The following is an 18,880-nucleotide window of genomic DNA, read 5'->3' on the forward strand; positions in this document are numbered from 1 at the left end:
CAAGAGTACCAGATGCAATAAACAGCCACTTATAATAGATTCCTGTTCTGACTGAACCCAGCTGCTGACCTTGAACAATGAGGTAGACGTGGACGATGCGCGGCTTGTTATTGGCCTGGAAGGTGCAGGTGTAGGGCCCCTCGTCGGTTACTTGCACCTTGTCAATATGAATGGAGAAGTCGCTGTTGTTGCTATTGACCAGCGTCACACGCCTATCCAGCGACCACTTATCTGTCCCCGTGAAAAGGATATTAGAGCGGTTCAGCCAGGCCTTGTGGGTCACCTCCTCGTCAATACGGCATCTGCGGGGAAAACAGGAAGTAATTAACAAGTGTAATATAAACAGTATATCTTCTTCTTCTCTCGGCTGCTCTCTTTAGGGGTCACCACAGCGAATCAGCTCCATCTCACCCTACCCCTAACATCCTCTTCCATCACACCAGCCGTCCGCACGTCCTCCTTCAAAACATCCATGAACTTTCTCTGTGGTCGTGCTCTTTTTTCCTGCCTGGCAGCTCCATATTCAGGATTGTTTGTCTCATCCACTATCTCTCCCCTGCACATGTCCAAACCATCTCAGCCTTGCTTCTGGGATGCTTTGTTTCCAAACTGCTCAACCCAAGCTGTCCTTTTGATGTACCCATTTCTAACCCTGTCCATCCTGGTCACGCTTAACGAAAATTTTTAACATCTTCAGCTCTGCCACCTCCAGCTTGGCCTCCTGTCTTTTTGTAAGTGGCACCGTCTCCAAACCATACATCATAGCAAGTCTGACTACCAGCTTGTAAACCGTCCCTTTCGCTTTTGCTGCTATGCTTCTGTCACAAATCACCAAGACATTTGTCTCCACCCACTCCACCTTGCCTGCACTCTCTTCTTCACCTCTCTTGTCCACTGTCACTTGCCTTGGATGGCTGATCCCGGGTATTTAAACCTGCTGAAATATTTCATTGGTGTAGGTGAAAGCTGGTAAATATATAAATAACACACACACACACACACACATATATCTATCTAAATAAAACACATGCTCATTTCAAGCTCCACATGTTTAATCCTGGACTATAACAGATCCTTACTTATCTGCTCTGGCTGCTGCCCTTCACTTCATCCTTGTAAACAGAGTTGCTTTAGCTCATGTTCTCCTCCCTTTAAACCCATTTCTTCTGACTGGCTGCCCCTTGCAAACGGTTCAAATAGGAGATGGGTGGGACTTATGTGCTCAAAGAGTTATGCCCCTGATGACCATATTAGGCATATCCTTTCTTTTAGTACAGTGTTAAGCATCGACGAGCCACCAGAGCAGCCTACACATTACAGCTGAATGTGTGCTTCATTCTTTGAGTTTTAGTAATAGAAACAGCAGTCTCCTAAAATAGTACCTCTTCTGGTGTTTTCATAATGATAGTGAGCGTTGATTGTTCAATTAGGTGGAAAGACTGTGACTGCCAAGGCTATAGCCTATGAGTCACCTCATTATCATACTCATCAATCCATTCAGTAACCCTAGGCCATGTAACTGTATTTGTTATGTCTCTCCATTCAATACCACAGGCTTCTTTTACTTGTACTTTTATTGGATTTGTCTGTAAACTCTTTAACATTTATTGGGGTTATAAATAAAGCAGCTTGTTAGCAACACATTACTACAAAAAGCGGTTGTAAATTATTAGTTACAGTTTAGTTACATTGTTTTTCTCTGGAAGAAAACTTTGAATACAGTCTAAGATACGCACACTTTAAGTCTTGATGTAAGCCTGTTGGCATGTTTGAGTAAAAGTGGCTGAAATCTGCTGTTTCCAAAGTCTGAGGCATGGTGCAGAAGAGGTGTAAGGTGCCAAAGGTGAGACTTTAATTCCTGGCTTGGCCACTAGATGTCCTTACCCAACTTCAACTGTTGTCTTTATGTTTAACTGACTTGATCTGGATAAATTTTAACTAATGTAAATCTTAGATCACTTGCCAGGCCAGCAATAGTAGCACCATAATAGAAAAAAAAAACATAAAACAGGTAAACCTGAAAGCTATTAACAAATGCCCTAGAAGGCATGTGCAAATGTTCGTGTTCTTAGCAGGTAGAGGAATAAAGGAAGAGAATACTCTTTAATAATTAAGATTAAATTATGCTTAGTTTTCTGTTTGTGCATTGTGTGCTTGAATTGAGAAAGAATACATCATAAAAATTCATTATCTGTGTACAAATGCTCTATTAATCTATTTTTAAAATTAATCACTTCTGCACTGATGATGTTGCTAGAGGACTGCAAGCCCAGAGGAAATGAGCACCATAATAGCATCAAATGCGCCTCATCTTAATGGCCCGCATCAAAGCCAACAAAACAGCATTGTCTCAAGCATAACACAAGTATTTGTGCCACTTGGGCACAAGTGATTTTACATTAAAATGTAGTTTATTTATAAAGCTCTTTAGTCTTTTGTATGACAGGTATTTGCTGACCGGCACAGACTAAACTTGCACACACATTTCAGTAAGAAACATGCCTTCACAGCCCCACTGTCGAAGCTTTTAAACCGCTCTAAAATCACACTCTAATTAACAGTGGGACCATTTGGTTACTTTGAAACCTTGGTTCTCTGATTGAGAGGCTATTTCTCCACTTCCTTACATATTCCATATGTACAGGGAATTACCTCGGCCCCTAGCCTTGGCACGTTGATACTTCTTTAAGACACTCCGGCTAGGCCAGCCACGGCCCACAGCTTACGTATAAAACAGCTGTGCAGACATGAAACCAGTGACGGTATAATCAGAACGTGTCTCCAAGCAGCCTGAGGTTGGACAGTCTCTCATTCAGAGAACCAACATTACAAAATAACCAAACATTCTTTATCATGTCAAGACTATCTCTCAGCTCCATTATTCCCCATGTATGGGGTAACTCTCTAAGATACCCTGTGAAGTGACAGTGCAACCCACACCCAATCACCGAGGTGTTGCAAACAAACTATTTACAAATATACATATTTATACGCCAAACCAGTCAAGCCCCCTCCAGACGCAAAGCCTGAGCTGGTGTGGGGAAGGCATCAGTCTGCATCAGCGAGTCCTGCGAGATGCAAGGATCGCAATGGAGCAAGCCGCTCTACCGGATGATCGTGTAGACAAAGGTTGTCACAGAGGGATATCCAGTCACACTCCTTGAAACAGGGGCTGGCTGTCACATTCAGGCGGTAAAACCTAGCAAAGGTCAGTCCAGATGACCACATTGGCACTGCACAAATCGCTGAGAGCCTGGCACTTCGCCACCCCTGGAGAGGCATACGCCTGCCGAATAGCCTCCATGATGCAGCGGGACAACCAGGAATTAGACAGGGGTCTGCACAGGATCCTGGAGTGGAAGCCGGGTATGCCTGACGCACACAGCAAAGCACGGACAGAGTACATGGCAGCCTGGCACTAAGCTGCCTTCATAGCTCAACTGACTGGGACAGGTGGAATTTGGACAGGGCCTTCGGCAGGAATGCTGGGTTGGGCCAGCAAGAAGACCATTTTCAGGGACAGCCATTTTAGGTCAGTGTTGTCCAGGGGTTCGAAAGGAGGGCGCTGAACACAGCTATTTTATACGTAAGCTGTGTTTTATACGTAAGACACTCTGGCTAGCCTAGCTGGAGTGTCTTAAAGAAGTATCCACGCACCATGACAAAGGGCGGAGTCATTCATCATACATATGGAATATGTAACAGAGTGGCGAGATAGAAATAAGATGATTCTCGTAAAGCCACACTACTGCACAGTGTGACTGAGTGCAGAGATTTTAGAGTTTAAGCCAAAGGTCTTGAGCCACCCCTCATTTGTTTATAGTTTTCTAAGACAATGGGAAACGTGAAAATATAAATGGAAATACAGTATACTGTATAAGGAACTTCTAATGAGCTTGAAAGTCAATATTTGGTATGACCACCTTTATTCTTTAACACATCCTGAAGTCTCTTAGGCAAGCTTTCAAGTAATTTCTTTAACTAGTCTTCAGGAATAGTTCACCAGGCTTCTTGAAGGACTTTCCAAAACTCTTCTTTGGCTGTTGGCTGTCTTTTGTTCCGCACTGTGTCAAGATGATCCCATACTGCAGTGAAATGAAATATAATGTTAAGGTCCGGGCTCTTGGGAGTTTATAATTCCATCAATTTTGACATGATACCCAACACCACTGACGGAAATGTAGCCCCAAACTATGACTGAGCATCCACTGTGTTTTACAGATGGCTTCCAACATTCATCGCTGTATCTCTCTCCTCACCTCCTCTGTACATATTAACAGTAACTTGAACCAAAAAATTTCAAATCTGGATTTATCACTGCGTCAAACCTGTTGCCACTTATTTTCAGTCCAGTTCTTGAGTAATTTGGCACACCTCAGATGTTTCTCTTTTCCCCTTGTTTCCATTCCTTAAGAATGGCTTTTTGGCAGCCACCTTTCCACTGAGACCATTTTTGATGAGGCTTCAGTGAACAGTAGATGGATCAACCAGTTGCCAAATGCATCTCTCAGGTCCTGTGTCAGGTTTTTGCAGAATTTGTTCTAATTTCTTAAGGACATGACTTTCAGATACTGGTTATCTGCTGCAGATAGTATTTTAGGCCTGCCACTTCTTCTTCTGTCCTCTACTCGTCCACTTTCCTTAATTTTTTAAAGACACACTGCACACTAGGCTGAGATATGTCATATTGTTTGGCTAATAGCTCTGTGAGAATCACTTTGTTGGTGCAAAAAAACTATTTTACGCCTGTCAAACTCTGCTTTCTGTGGCATTTTTCATAGTTTCAACTAAGAAATGAGAACAAATTATGTGTTTTTGCAACAGGCTGCTAGTAACAAAGTGACTCAAAATTGGTTCTTTGTTGTCCTGTAAAGACACAATACTGGTTTATCCCTTGAGGTAGATTCTTCTTCTACAGATAACTGATTCATAGGTCATTAACTGACTTAACAAATAAATATACAATAAATATATAAATACATTAAAAACAAACAAACAATAAAATATTTCTTTGAAAATGCTAAAGTACAAGAACTGTAAAAAAGCAGCCAATATCTAAAGAAATACTATAAAAGACCTTTTTGCTAAAGACCATTTAGCAATAAAGTCTCCGCAATAAAGACTTTAACTGATCAAACACACACATCCACAAATGTGCAATAACACTAATGTGCAATAATCTTTTCTGGCATCGTTGTATTTTTACTCAATTGTATATAGCATTTGTACTCTATTTTTATCTCATTGTATATTTTATTCTATTTTATTCTACTGTATATAGTATTTTATTTTATTCTATTCTGTACAGTTGTGTACTGTATTTATTCTTATTCTATTTTATTCTAATTTTTGCTTCATAACTTTTGCACTGTCCACTTCCTGCTGTGACAAAACAAATTTCCCACGTGTGGGACTAATAAAGGTTATCTTATCTTATCTTATCTTTTAAAAGAAATACAAGAAAGGCTAACGTAAAAGAAAAATATGAAGGAAATAAAAGGAGGGGGGGTCAAAACAATCCCATACACATTACTTCATTTATTAATAGAACCATTAAAGTTAAATTTCCTGAAAAGAATGGAGTTTCCAGCGTTTTTAATTTAAATTTTTTAGAGAGACATTTTCATGTTAATGAAAATTGACAGAATGTACTTGGCTTCAGAATAATAGCTTTGATCTTAGTGGAAGGCCAGTCTTCTTTTAAAGGAAAAGGGAACTTGAGAATTTGCTCAGAGCTGTTGGAGATATGTAGGTTTAAAGGTGATGGAAGTAATGTTGACTTCTTTTGGGCACTATTTTTCTAGCACTGCTGAGTGTACTGCCAAGCTAGGTCACATCTATGCAAGGAGAAAAAAAAAGCAAGTTGGCTGTTTTTTTTTTTTTTGCTTGGTTGGGAGCAGGGAAAAGCTGTGATTTCTGATTTATCACTCACAGCTAGGTAGTTGTGGTTGGATGCTGAGACGGTCCACCAACCGAGCAGGACTGGACTTCATTACTGTTACATCTAAGTTAAAAGAAAATATGACTGCAGAAGGACTGGATGACTCCAGTGACATTTGACAGATATTAGTCAGTTAGCTACAATAAACAGAGATGGAAGATATGGCACAGGATAGGATGCCTAATTGAAGTTATGTGACAGAGCATTGGCAGTTATACCAGTGTGACAGGTGGTGGAAAGGCAAACATGTTTTTCATGTAATCAGTCGGTGCAGGTGTAGGATCAAGAGTTACCTCAAAGTAACGCTTTCGCCTTCCAGCACTGTAATGTTGTCCGGCAGGTGCCCGAATTCTGCTCCGTGCACGCTGGACCCTGCCAAGAAAAATGAGAGAAGAGTGCAATCAGCATCCAATAAAAACACCAGACACTCCACTAGTGTTCATCTATCTCAGGTAAGATACTTAAAGATCGACCACCTCACAAAATCATTCAGGCCAGAGATGTGTCCTGCATCCTGCTTGCTCTGAAGGGAAAGTAATAAATATACTAAACAAAAGAGTCACAATGTCTGCACTGACCCCCATACTTGAATAATGATTTGGTTTTACCCCGCATTCTGGTGGGCTGCTCGTTCATTGAACAGCACTGATAATGAGCAAAGGGAAGAGGATTCACGCGGAGCTGCCGGAGCGTGAAATGAAGGGACAGCAACGGTAACAGAAGGGATGCTCATCCTGCCTACCAATACACACACACACACCCACACAGAAAAGAGGCACATGCTTGCAAAAGCACAAACATATATTACAAACTGACACAAGAACAGACACAAATCCTGAGAGCACCTGAGTGCTTACCTGAGTGTCCGACACACGCAGGTACGAAGAAAAAAAACTAAACAGTTTGAAGTCATTCGCAAACTTTTTTGGACCGCACTCAAAGACCTTATATGCTGGCAGTGATATTGCCTACTGAGGCAAGCCGCTCCCCAGTAAGACGCCTGGCTCTGTCCATCTAAACTCTGCCAAAACACAGCATGACACTAGATATCGCGGCTTGTGTCCTCCCTCCATCTCTGACAATCTTTTCTTCCCACTGCCTGAAAGATGACCTCAATATAGGCTTTTGCTGCTGTCTAGCCTTGAGGTTTAATAAATGGTGACTTTATGAAATGAACCTGCTGCACTGAGTTGCTAAGAAGAACCTCACGGTTTGTTAAGCAGCCACACAAATTCCAAGACATGTTAAGCATGCCGCATAAGAATTTTTGAAAAGATGAGACCCAAAATGAATGGCAGTGCACCACTAAATAAATGGGAAATGGGAGTTTTAAATTAAAGGAGGGTCTTTGTGAAATCATGTTTTGATTACAAAGAATAATGACAAAGGCTTCTGAATTATAATGCACATGTTGGACCGCTAATCAAAAGGTTTTCAAATTGCATAGCAGAAAGTTGTGCTAACTATACTACAGACTAATTTATCATCTCTTAAATAAAGACTAATTGTGCCTGTTCTCTTTGGACTTTTTGTAAATATAAGTGTGGAATGACTTGTGTGGCTGCACAATGGCAAATATAGGCTATAATCACGCATGTGTGTTCATTAAGTCATGCGTTGGTTACATGCATGTGAACCAGTGCATATGCGGCTCATTTTGCATATAAGCAATCAGAGTGTCTAGGTTTAGGTTGCTCCTCGATGTGAATGTGTATATTTGTTTGCTGACACACCGACAGCGAACAAGAAAGGAGGATAAACTAATGACGTCTCAGAATAAAACTGGCCCTGAAAATCTCCCACTAAAAGCTGTAATCGCATTAATGGGTGCTGCTGCTATGCTATCTAGGCTGGCCAAGGATCCCAGAACTGGCTTCATCTCTCCCTTCCTCTCAGAACAGCTTAAAGGAGGGGCGTAGCGCATTAGCCATCATGTCCAGTGTTTAAAAGCTGTCTGTGGTTTTTACTCTGGAGTAATATTGCATACCGTTGCAGTGCTTATGCTTTCCATCTAAGACTTAGATGGTCCTCAGCTCAAGCCTTCAGCTGTTCCCTTTCAAGTGCTCTATACTCTCTACCCACTAGACTATATTTAGGTTAATTCAATTCTGTTGTGTGACATGATGTCATGAATACGCTACCCCACAGACACAATTACAGACGCACACGCAGAGAAAAGGCGTACTCTATCAAATAATGTAAGCACAGAGACACGCATGCAGCACACACATGCACTCACATTGATTGAATAAAAGATGTGTGCATACGCTGAATGCTCCACACAACATTGCGAAGGTTACAAACCAGCAGGGAGCTATTCCCATTTCCCTACTCAATTCCCATTTTCACAGCTCGATTGGCACCTTGCATTCTAAAACCTGTATCACCCTGCCTGCGCTCCTAAGCGCCGCAAAACATGATAACCAGGTCAACACATTCACCACACGCTTCCTCTCCCACAGTGAATCACAGGACAAATCACAGACGAGCAAGTCTGGGAGTACACCCACACGCTCTTCTATGAACCAAACCCATCGAGATAAAGGAGGCCACCGTGACAACAAAAATAGAAAAGATTCCCTTCGCATTCCCTGAGGAAAATACAAATGTGACTTCATGTAGGCACACTGGAGTCAAAAAAATGACACAAAGGAACACACTTACACAAACATTTAGCATAATATCTACCTGACTCAAGCACACGCTCACCACTGTATAACCCTTTTTGACCCCTGTCACTTCGAATGCATCAATGCAACGGGACCAGCATTTGTATTTGAGAAAACACTTCTGTCCTGAGACAAAGGTGCCCTCGGAGCAGTGCGGGGACCATACACTTTCCTGAAAAGCATTGTGTAAAAAGCAGTCATAATATTATGAGCCTGACAGGTGGACGACTCTGTGTTGATAAAAATACAAACGACAAAGCATACAAACCACAGGGATGGGCCATATGCCCAAAATTACATGGTGTTTTGTAAGTAAAGGTGAAGAAAACAGGTGGAAACAATGATGTCAACATGCATTTATATATATATAAATGCACATTTATATATATATAAATGTGCATTTATAGGTAGGTATTTGCACATACCTACCTCTGTATATTTTATATTTTATATATCTTATTTTATTGTTTACTCTATTTCATTTGTAAAACATGTATATACACACTCACACACACACACACACACACACACACGTAGAAAAACATATTTAGTACACACATTCAGTAATGTATATACCTTTATATATGGTACATATATTTATTACTTTTTAGATTAACCATTTTTATATTTTGCTTGTTGCACGTTATTGTATTTTGCACAACTCTGTTGCTTGTGAAGCTTGCACACAAGAATTTCACTCGCATGTACTGTACCAGTGTACCTGCACATGTGACGTGACAATAAAGGTGATTTGATTTGATTTGATATATATGTGTGTGTGTGTGTGTGTGTGTGTGTGTGTGTGTAATAGGGCGGCTGATTAGTCGACTAGTCACTATTACGTCATCGTTGATGACTAATTTAATAGCTGACACATCGTTTGAAGATTTGTAAGATCCTGAAGGACGCAGGAAAAAGCAGTAGGATTTAAGTGTAATAACGGACTGAAACAGAAGATGGCAGCAATGAGTCTACAAGGGTGCCAGCTGCCGTTAAACACCAAAGAAGAAGAAGAAGGAGCAGTCTTCGGTATCGTAGCTGTGTCCAAATTCAGGGTCCGCATCGTTCGGAGGCTGCATTTATAGGCTGATTACATGACAGCGACTGTCCAAATTCGAAGACTTCGACAAATGTGTCCTCCTTTTCCCCAGATTTGAAGGATGGGTGTATCCTTCGTGGCCCAGCCTATCCCAGAATTCATAGTGCGGCCCAGCCAATTACAATTTCCAACAATGGTGGCAGCTACTTAGTTTTAATATTACTCTTACTACTCTTTCTGGGTCACAAAATAAACTTTTAAGATATTTTCAGGCGAGAATGTAACTGTGTAAACTTCAACTATCTGCTCGGTTTATCAAGACATTACATATTTGCAAAAGTGCTCCGACGTTTTCGGAGACGAGCTGACCGGGAGGTCAAGGCTCACTAGAGCCTGTGAGAACACTGGACTCGTGGCAAATCGTTTTCAGACCACCCGTGGTCTTTCGCTACTCAGGTTAAACATGATATATAAGTCACTTAGATAACTTAAAAATGTTATTGTTTGGCTTTTTTCAGTATTTTATTTGTTCCTGAGTAAATCAGTTTGGCTGAGATTAAAGTTATAGTTTTCACACATGCACATGGATGCATGATCTGATTGGTTGACTAATCAGAAAAATAATCGGTGACACTGTCGACTATCAAAATAAACGTTTGCTGCAGCCCTAATTTGTTAATAGAAATATATGTGCTTTGGGTTCACTGTACTCCTTTTTTGAAATGACCATCCAAGTCATCCAGTCATGAACACAAACATGCATTACCTGATCTGAATTTGTGTCCTACACGCAGCAGTACAGGTGTCGAAACTACCTGATAAAACAATGTTTTCTGATGGAAATTAGTCAGTACCTGCTTCTACTGACGAAGGAACAAAAAGAGTGGCTCCGCAGTGTGAACTGGGAGTGTTGTGTGTAAAACAAAATGTAAACATCAACTTACTGAATGACAGCATGTGTCTCCCACCATGGTGTTTACTCCTTTCAGGCTATTAATTCAAATGTCGCTGGTCAAACACAACAGACGCGGCCAAACAAAACAATAATGAGGCCTGTGTGGAACCACTATTGTGCTGTTTCATGGCCAAAACAGAATCTTCAGACGTCACTTTCGATTTCTCTGTTGCATTCAGCTTTATTGATCCCTAACTCAAATCCTCCATTTTCTCTTCTCCCTCCTGGGGCTCTCAGCATATAGGATGATAAACTGCACCCACCTGGATGATTCAGAAATCTTGACACCCAGCTAAGAAGTGTGCTTGCCAACGGGGAATCTTGAACGATCAGCCACCTAGCTTACCTAACATACACACACACAAATATTTTATCTTCACTTTGTTTTACTACACTGAAACAAGGATGGGGAAAAACATTGATGAGAATGAATAATAAAGAACAGAGCCAGCCCTGGTGTTGGTGTGGCCACCGGCATATTGAATTTCCCTGCTCCCTGCTGTCAACGCCAGATACAGTCTTGTCATGCCTACTGGTATCTCTCGTCCTTGCTACGACCTGCTTAGCACACAAATGGAACCTCCTTCCTCCAGAATCATCCATGCACATGCATAGACACAAATGCATCCTTGAATCCTGTCCAGATGACCCCCTTAAGCCTTTGTCTGCACATAGCATTGAGCCTCAAGTCTGGATTTGACATTTTAAGAGAATAAAATTGTACGGGGATGCCTAGGGGATTACACAATACTACTGCATTGCTACTCAATTCTGTTTTTATACACCCTGCAGAAGCAGAAACCTCTTTTGCTCATCTGTGGATAACACTTTATCTGTTGCTGCCCATATGTAGACATGGTCATAATTCCCTCCACTTGTGGTCCGGTGTTTTTGTCTCTGTGCTCCCCTACATTGTGCCTTTTTGTCTGTAAAAGCATTGCAAGGCTGCTTGCTCAGTACCCACGAGACATCTATTATGTGATTTGTATTCTCTTGACTTTTACATGCGCCTGTTTGTAATTGCACTTGCTACTGGCAGACACTTATGAGTATAGCCCTATTGAGCTGTACAACTTTAGCCTGCAAAGTCCTTGAAAGGCTGTCTTTGTGCTGTTCATCTATTTCGCATTGCCCTTGACGATCAAATAAACACAGAGAGGAGGGAAAGCTACTTCTGAAAGCATGATTGGCGTCAAGACGGATAACAGCAGAGGCTATAATGAAACCCATAACAATAATCCATTTTAAAGGGGGGCTGCTGTGGTTTTTGAAATTGAAAAGAGAAGGAGAGAGGTATAGCACAAGGTGGAAGGGGAAAGCTGAAGATTGATAACCGGGGCGAGGTGAAAGAAAGTTACTGAGAAAGAGGAAAAGCTGTAGTGGAATACAGAATTACAGCATGTACTGACAGTAACTACATCAAGAGAAGCAGATATAGCAGTTTTGTAACAGTAGTTTTGTGTGATAATACCAGTATTGGCCTTAGTAGTAACCATAAAAGCGGGAGCAATAGGGAAATATTAATATGAAAGGGGAGAAAAGTGCAAGGACACAGTCAGAAATGCTGGGGCAGAGAGCAAAGCAAAGGAAAAACACACCCGCATAATTAACACCGGCATGCTGCAGCCAATTAAATATTTACAGAGGCACTTCCCTTCGACACCTTGATGATGAAGAGAGGCAGCCCAAGGATTATCAGATGCAGGGAAGAGACAAGGGGTTGGGGATGGGGGGGATTAAACATTAACCAGCACCGATATCCCTTTCTCTACCTCGTCTGATCCCATTAACTCTGGACGGCCCGAATCCAACCTCATGTCCACCTCTTTGGAGCTCCCCAACCACTAACCCCTTTCCTACCCACTTCCTCCTTGTCCTCTTCTCCTTCACTTCACTGCTCATTCAAACCGTCTACACCCTATCAATGAAATCCCTGACTCCCCTCCTGGCTGTTTCCACCCTCAGCACCACCTGTCAGGGACCGAGCAACAGGAGAGCAGAGAGAGAGTGATGGGCAAGCAGTGAGAAACCACCTGGATCCCTCACTCAAACAGCACAACAAGATGGATATGCAGGTCGCTTGCTTTTCACAATTGCTGGTGAAGCAAAATGGATGTCGGCGGGATTCCACTTGACAGGAAATCTAAGAAATGTCAGGGAAGTCACGGTGAATGAATTGTTTTGAATCTGTCTGGTAATGTCATTTTTTCCCCTTTCAGACCAAATATGTTTTTTCCTGCTGAAGCAACGCAGTGGAATGACTAAAATGAGTGTTTACGTGACTGAAGCTTATTTTGACATTAAGTGCTCTAGTAAGCACATTCTCAGGCATCGAGAGGACTGGATGGACTTTTAGCTGCTCGTCGTTCAAGGTCATGTATTTTTCTGCTCTTGCAGGGACCACATATATTCCGACACATATGCAATTGCTAACAGTGCTTGAACTCGCAAGCATGCAAACCATCAACATGTACAGAAAAGCAGGTCATCACCCCCGGGTGTCTAGCTTGGCCTCACCAAAGATGTGACATCTGCCCCTTTTTATTGTACACATGCTGCATCCACAATTCTGCCTCTGATCGCTCATTCCCACCCAGCGTCTCCCTTCCCTCAGCTCCCTCCCACCTACTAATCCCTCTTCACACATCAATCAATAGAGCACTGCAGAGTGCACAGAGCCATACAGTACTCAATGCACCAGTTGTACAACTTCAATGGGCAGCCACAGATCTTTACCATTGAATGAAGCGTGGCTGGGGAGAAAAGCCGAGCGTGCTAAAACCAGGGACGAGCCCCACACCGCTTTCTTTTACCCCCTATTTTCCTTGGACTGGCGCCTAAACCCCTTAGCACTCTTGAGATCAATATAGCAGTTAAACTGTTACTTCCTTTTTTAGCGAGCGCACACAGGCGCGCGCCGGCCTGCCTTCCTGCCTGCCTGCCGTACACAAGGCCCTGTAGACCCCCCTAAATACACCCTGTGCACTGGTAATTTGACAGATTTGTGGTTAAGTGCTGTCACAGCTTTAAAAGAGAAGCTTAAAATACTGATTCACTGCAACTAGCTCTCCATCCAACTTCCTCTGACAATAACATACTTTATTGGCAACAAAAGGAATATCATACCTACAGCAAGACAACCTAACAGCAGCATGATGCCTTCCATGGCGCCAAGTAAATCAAAGCTGCGGATCTGCGCCTTGGTGTTACATTCAGTTTATTTTGTGCGTATGTTTTCTCTTTTACAGTGGCTCTTCTAAGAGAGATACTCTGTAGATACACTTGATATCATTAACTTAAGCGTTTCAAAGGTTTCTCCAGAATATTTCACTTTTCAAGTTGTTGCTGCATCTCTCTCTCTTCAATCTGGGGATTTTTGCGCTTCAACATTGATCACTGAAATGAAACCAAAGACCAACCCACTCGTACACTCATGTCTCCAACCTGGCTGAGCGTACCAAAGTAACAAAAATCGAGAGATGCACAACAAGCCAAAACGACATCAAAGCACAGCGCGTGCCAGCGGTTGTGATGTTTCTTTTGGCGCTTGCTGCAGTTTACATAAGCTACAGCGGCCATTATTAGGTGTGAATGTCTGTCTCTCTGTGTTTACGCTGTGATTAACTGGTGACCATATGACAGCTTGGATAACCTCCTAATATGAATAAGAAAATGGACTGCTGGATATTACAAATCCCTGACACTTCACAAAGTGAACTCTGATCCTCTTAGCACCGATCGTTATAAATTTTCCTTCTTGACATTTCTTAGCTTAATGATGGTTTCCATTGAGCTCTACTACATCTGAATCTACTACAAACACAGTGTCCAAAGTGTAGTTCTTGTGAGGCTCTTGTAAGCCATCAAAGTCATAGTAAAGTAGAATTTGGTGCTTCCATCACGCCACAGGGTGTGGGAATCATCACCCTAGTAAACAAAAACTGGAGGGAAAGCTTTTTGCATGTGACTCATGCTTGCCTTTTAACATGTGGTTAACAAAGTGACCAAACAGTTCAAATGAAAATAATAATGCCCAACTTGGGGCTGTGTGTAGGGAATTATTGAGGCACTGAGTGAAGTTGCACCAACAGTCGCTCAAAGCTCCATTTGGACTGGTAAGAGCCGTCTTATCAAAAAAGACAGAATAATGCAAGTTTAAACAGTTTCCTGAATGCTCTCTCTATCAGCATGACTGTATTACCTCACCACATCACCACTTTTTTGGTGCACTCATTCACCTGCTTGTAAATACAAATATCTAAGCAGCCTGACTTGGATTGCTGCAACTCATTGTATTTAGACATTTAGATGTGGTCAAGACAACCTGCTGAAGTTCAAACCATCAGGGTAGGGCAGAAAGGGGACTGAAGCAACTGGTTTCAGTAGGTGTGCGATTTTTGAAACTGCTCACCATCACTAGGATTTACAGAAAAAGAAAAAAACTGAAAAAGCATCCAGTAAGTGGCAGTTCTTTGAGCAAAAATGCCTTGTTAATGCCAGAAGTCAGGGAAGAATGGCCAGACTGCTTCGAGGTGACAGGAAGGTAACAATGACTTAAATAACCACTTGTTACAACCAAGGTATGCAGTAGAACACAAAACATGTTAAACCCTGAAGCAGAAGTCCGTACTCCTGTCATCTAAGTACAGGAAACTGAGGCTACAATTTGAATTTCCAAAATAGACGACTGGAAAAATGTTGCCTGGTAGAGTCAGAATTTAGCACAATCTATATGAAAACCTAGATCCATCCTGCCTTCTGTCACTGGTTCAGACTAGTGATGGTGGTCTAAAGGTGTAGGAGACATTTCTTAGAAGACTCCAGACCACTTAGTACAAGCTGAGCATCCTTTAAATACCACAGCCTGCTGACCAACTCCATTCCTTTATGACCATAGTGTACCCATCTTCCAATGGCTGCTTCCAGCAGGTTAATGCCCCATGTGAAAAAGCTCAAATCATCTCAAACTGGCTTCTTGAACAAGGGAGTAAGTTCACTCTAGGCCTCAAATGACCTTCACAGTTACCAGACCTGAATCTAATAGGGCACCTTTGGGATGTGGTGGAACAGGAGATTCACATCATGGGTTAGTCAGCAGCTGACAAATCTGCAGCAACTGTTTGATGCTATCATGTCAATATGGACCAAAATCTCTGAGTAAGGTTTCCTTATTGAATTTGTGTCACAAAGAACTGAAATGGTTCTGAACGCAAAAGACGGTCCAATCAAGTGCTAGCAAGCTATAACTAAATTAGTGGCTGACGAGTGCATAAAGTACAATATATTCATGCTTGTTGGGTTGAAGACATGTACATTTTTAAGGGAAATGTAGGCCAAAGTAAACATATGGACACAATAAGCTAAGAAAAGAGACATGCATCTGACTATGCACTTTACAGACTCTCCAACTGCGAAAATGATTACTGTTATTAGGCTGTGAAGCGTTTTCCAAATAGTACTGACATTTTTTATGCTGCACAAATACAGCATGCTGTATAGTAGTGTGAGTCAGTTATGTGTTTTGATTAATTTTGGGATAATAGCGAGATTCTATAGCACCGAGAAAATAGCTAAATCAGGCTTTTGGAGTACATAAACAATACTAGTTCTTATCTTTTTTTTGATGCCTGTCGACAATAAGAAAAACGTATAAAACACCAAAGTTATCCTTCAAGTAGCATTGATTCTTGGCAGGGAACTTGGAAATGAACAGGAGTCGATTTCCCGATGGGCAAGAGTCATAATTTCTACATCTGCTCGGGGGCTTTGTCATTTGTTTTCGTCAGTTGCTGAAATGGCTGATCCTGTCATTTTTCTTGCTAGGACATTTCAATGTCACACACAATGTTCATTTTTAACTCTGTTAACTTTCCTCTACTGTTACAAATTACCGAACACAGAGCTTACATGTAAAACAAAATAGTGAGTCCTTTTTATAAGGTAAATAAAGATAAAAGTTGCCCACATTTCACAATAAAATATGCAATAAAACTCTCACTATGTTTAACTCTCACTATATTTTCCATATTTTTCATCTTTATGGCACATCTAGTCATGCAATGCTGAGAGACCAAGCAAATATTTCCAGCCACGCGATTAAACTTCCAGCACAGTGGCGAGGCTTGCCCTATAGTTTACACTCCAGCCTTTAAGAGGCTACAATAAAAACAGCAATTACCGGCCGATAGTGACAGGAAACAAAGAAGTGTAATAGCATGGACACAGTTGTTTTTGATAGGAGCACTGGCTGTAAAGTGGAGTCAAAAGGAATGAGGCATCAAAAAGTCTGTTGAGTGTTTGGGCCGTATGCGTGTGAAATGGATGACCACGGCAATGTAAGCTGCCAATGGTCATTTACGATAGACTTGAAAAGTAGGAATAATGAGAAAAACAGAGTCTGACAAAAGCCTGAAAATTACTGCCACTTCTGTTAATCTGGACATTAACTTACAGTGAAATCATGCAATTTCCATGAAAGACAAAAGATATGCTGCAAATACATTCAGTGAATTTCGAACAAAGTCTGGAGTCATTGTGGAGCAGAATAAAAGATTTAATTTAGCTTTTGTTTAGATTTTTTTGCATGCATAAGCCTTTACAGCACAACTACTGACTTAGCTTATTAATTTTCCCACTACCATTCATTTCATTCTGATAATGACATATTTTTGTTGAAATATGCAAAATATGTAATATACTCAAACAGAGCAATAAGACCAGTTAATTGTAATGACTGAATGGAGGGCAATTAGCTAGTGTCTGAAACTGCCGTGGTAATGAGCAATCTAAAATAAGTCATTCTTTGTCTCTGCCTTTTGCAAACAGCAAAACAAGAGGGAACCAAATTTTGGCTACCGCAAACCGGCAACATTTTTCCATCAACACACTTGAAGCTCAATGAATGCAAAAATAACTGCGTGTACTGCTGGAATGTGATGGTTTCAAGTGCCCCTGAATTACATTTAAGGACGTGTGTGTTCGTGAATTGATGTATGTGTGTATATTTCTCGACACGTGTGTTTAAGTTAACATTTTTGAGGGTTTGTATACTCGCTGTGGCAGCCACGGGTGTTTGTGTGTGCAGGCTAATGTGTTCTGGACCGCTGGGCTGCTTGTCCGTGGGTTTTGCTATCCACACCACAGGGGATGGTAAGGGAGGAGATCCAAGCAGGGAAGAACGGATGGAGGCGCAGAGTTCGGGGAAAGAAAAGGAAAATAGTCTGGGGCAGGAGGGCGGAGAAGGTGAGGGCCAGAGCCCAAGAGTAAGGTGCTGTCAGAATAATTCACAGCAGTAGTACTTGCTGCGAAGAACAAAACAGAATTACCTGAGGGAACAGAAATCAGCTAACACCTGCTTAGCAGGGAGCTCCAGAGGGACCGAATGGGAGAGGTAGAGAAAAGGAAGGTAGGCATGCTGCAGTGCACTAAGATGCTGGCAAGTATAGATGAAGTAAGCATCAGTGTGTGTGTGTCTGTGTGTGTGTGTCTGAGAGTGGGAGAGGGGCAAAGAGATAATGAATGTGAATTTGTGCATTTGCAAGATTGTATAAATCTGTTTGCTACGCGCATGTTTGTGAATATTTGTGTGTGTGTATTCTAAGTGTGTGTTTTTGTGCAAGTGTTTGCACACTTCTCCCTGTTTGTGTGCAGTTAGATCCTGCCTGGCTGTGCCCACAGCTATCCTTACAGCTGTGGATGGGGTTCATTTGCATTCGGAATCGCAGCAGCTTTCACCATTGTTGCTCCAGTGCTGTGAGTTGTCACCACTAGATCCTGCACACATAGCTGCTGTGCCAGTTTTGTCTGGCTACAGCTGTGTTGGAGAGCACGTGGCAGACATTCAAGCCACCAGCACAAGCTCAGGCCTGTAAGTTGGAGGGAGCTTGGTTGACTTCATTTTCTTCTATGAGCTACCTGGCTTTCTTGGCTGGAATGTATTCTCCTTAACCAAATCACGGGGGCTCCCTTGTCTTACTCTCAGCGTCCTTGTTGTACACCAGATGGGAGCCGGATGACACCCCGGCTAGCTTTTGGCATCGCCAGCGTACTGCCACTGCTCAATTGCAGAAAAGCCCTTATCCATTCTCTCGACAGCATGATAGTCTCGCTCACATGATAACTGGTTGCCCTCTTCATTTTGCTGAGCAAAGAGGCCCACTGAGTTAAAAAAAAACATTTCAGACTTTGAAGAAAAGTCTGGCCCCCCACACCTCCACCCATTTCACCCTCCAGCCCCTCCTTTCACTAGGTGATGGTATGCTTTTGATATTCCTTTA

The 18,880-nt window shown here is 42.0% G+C and overlaps 1 protein-coding gene across 1 annotated transcript in view; it reads right to left on the minus strand.

Annotated features, from left to right (window-relative positions):
* The window catches only part of iglon5 (IgLON family member 5), a 110,590-nt gene that overhangs the window by 19,689 nt on the left and 72,021 nt on the right, over positions 1 to 18,880 (minus strand). The window contains exons 2-3 of the mRNA XM_005455337.3: positions 6,235 to 6,313; positions 70 to 302 (exon numbers count right to left, since the gene is read on the minus strand). Coding sequence (XP_005455394.1) covers positions 70 to 302; positions 6,235 to 6,313 — 312 coding nt within the window. The remainder of the gene's footprint in view (positions 1 to 69; positions 303 to 6,234; positions 6,314 to 18,880) is intronic.

Source organism: Oreochromis niloticus, linkage group LG11 (genome assembly GCF_001858045.2).
Source record: "Oreochromis niloticus isolate F11D_XX linkage group LG11, O_niloticus_UMD_NMBU, whole genome shotgun sequence".
Lineage (NCBI taxonomy): Eukaryota > Metazoa > Chordata > Actinopteri > Cichliformes > Cichlidae > Oreochromis > Oreochromis niloticus.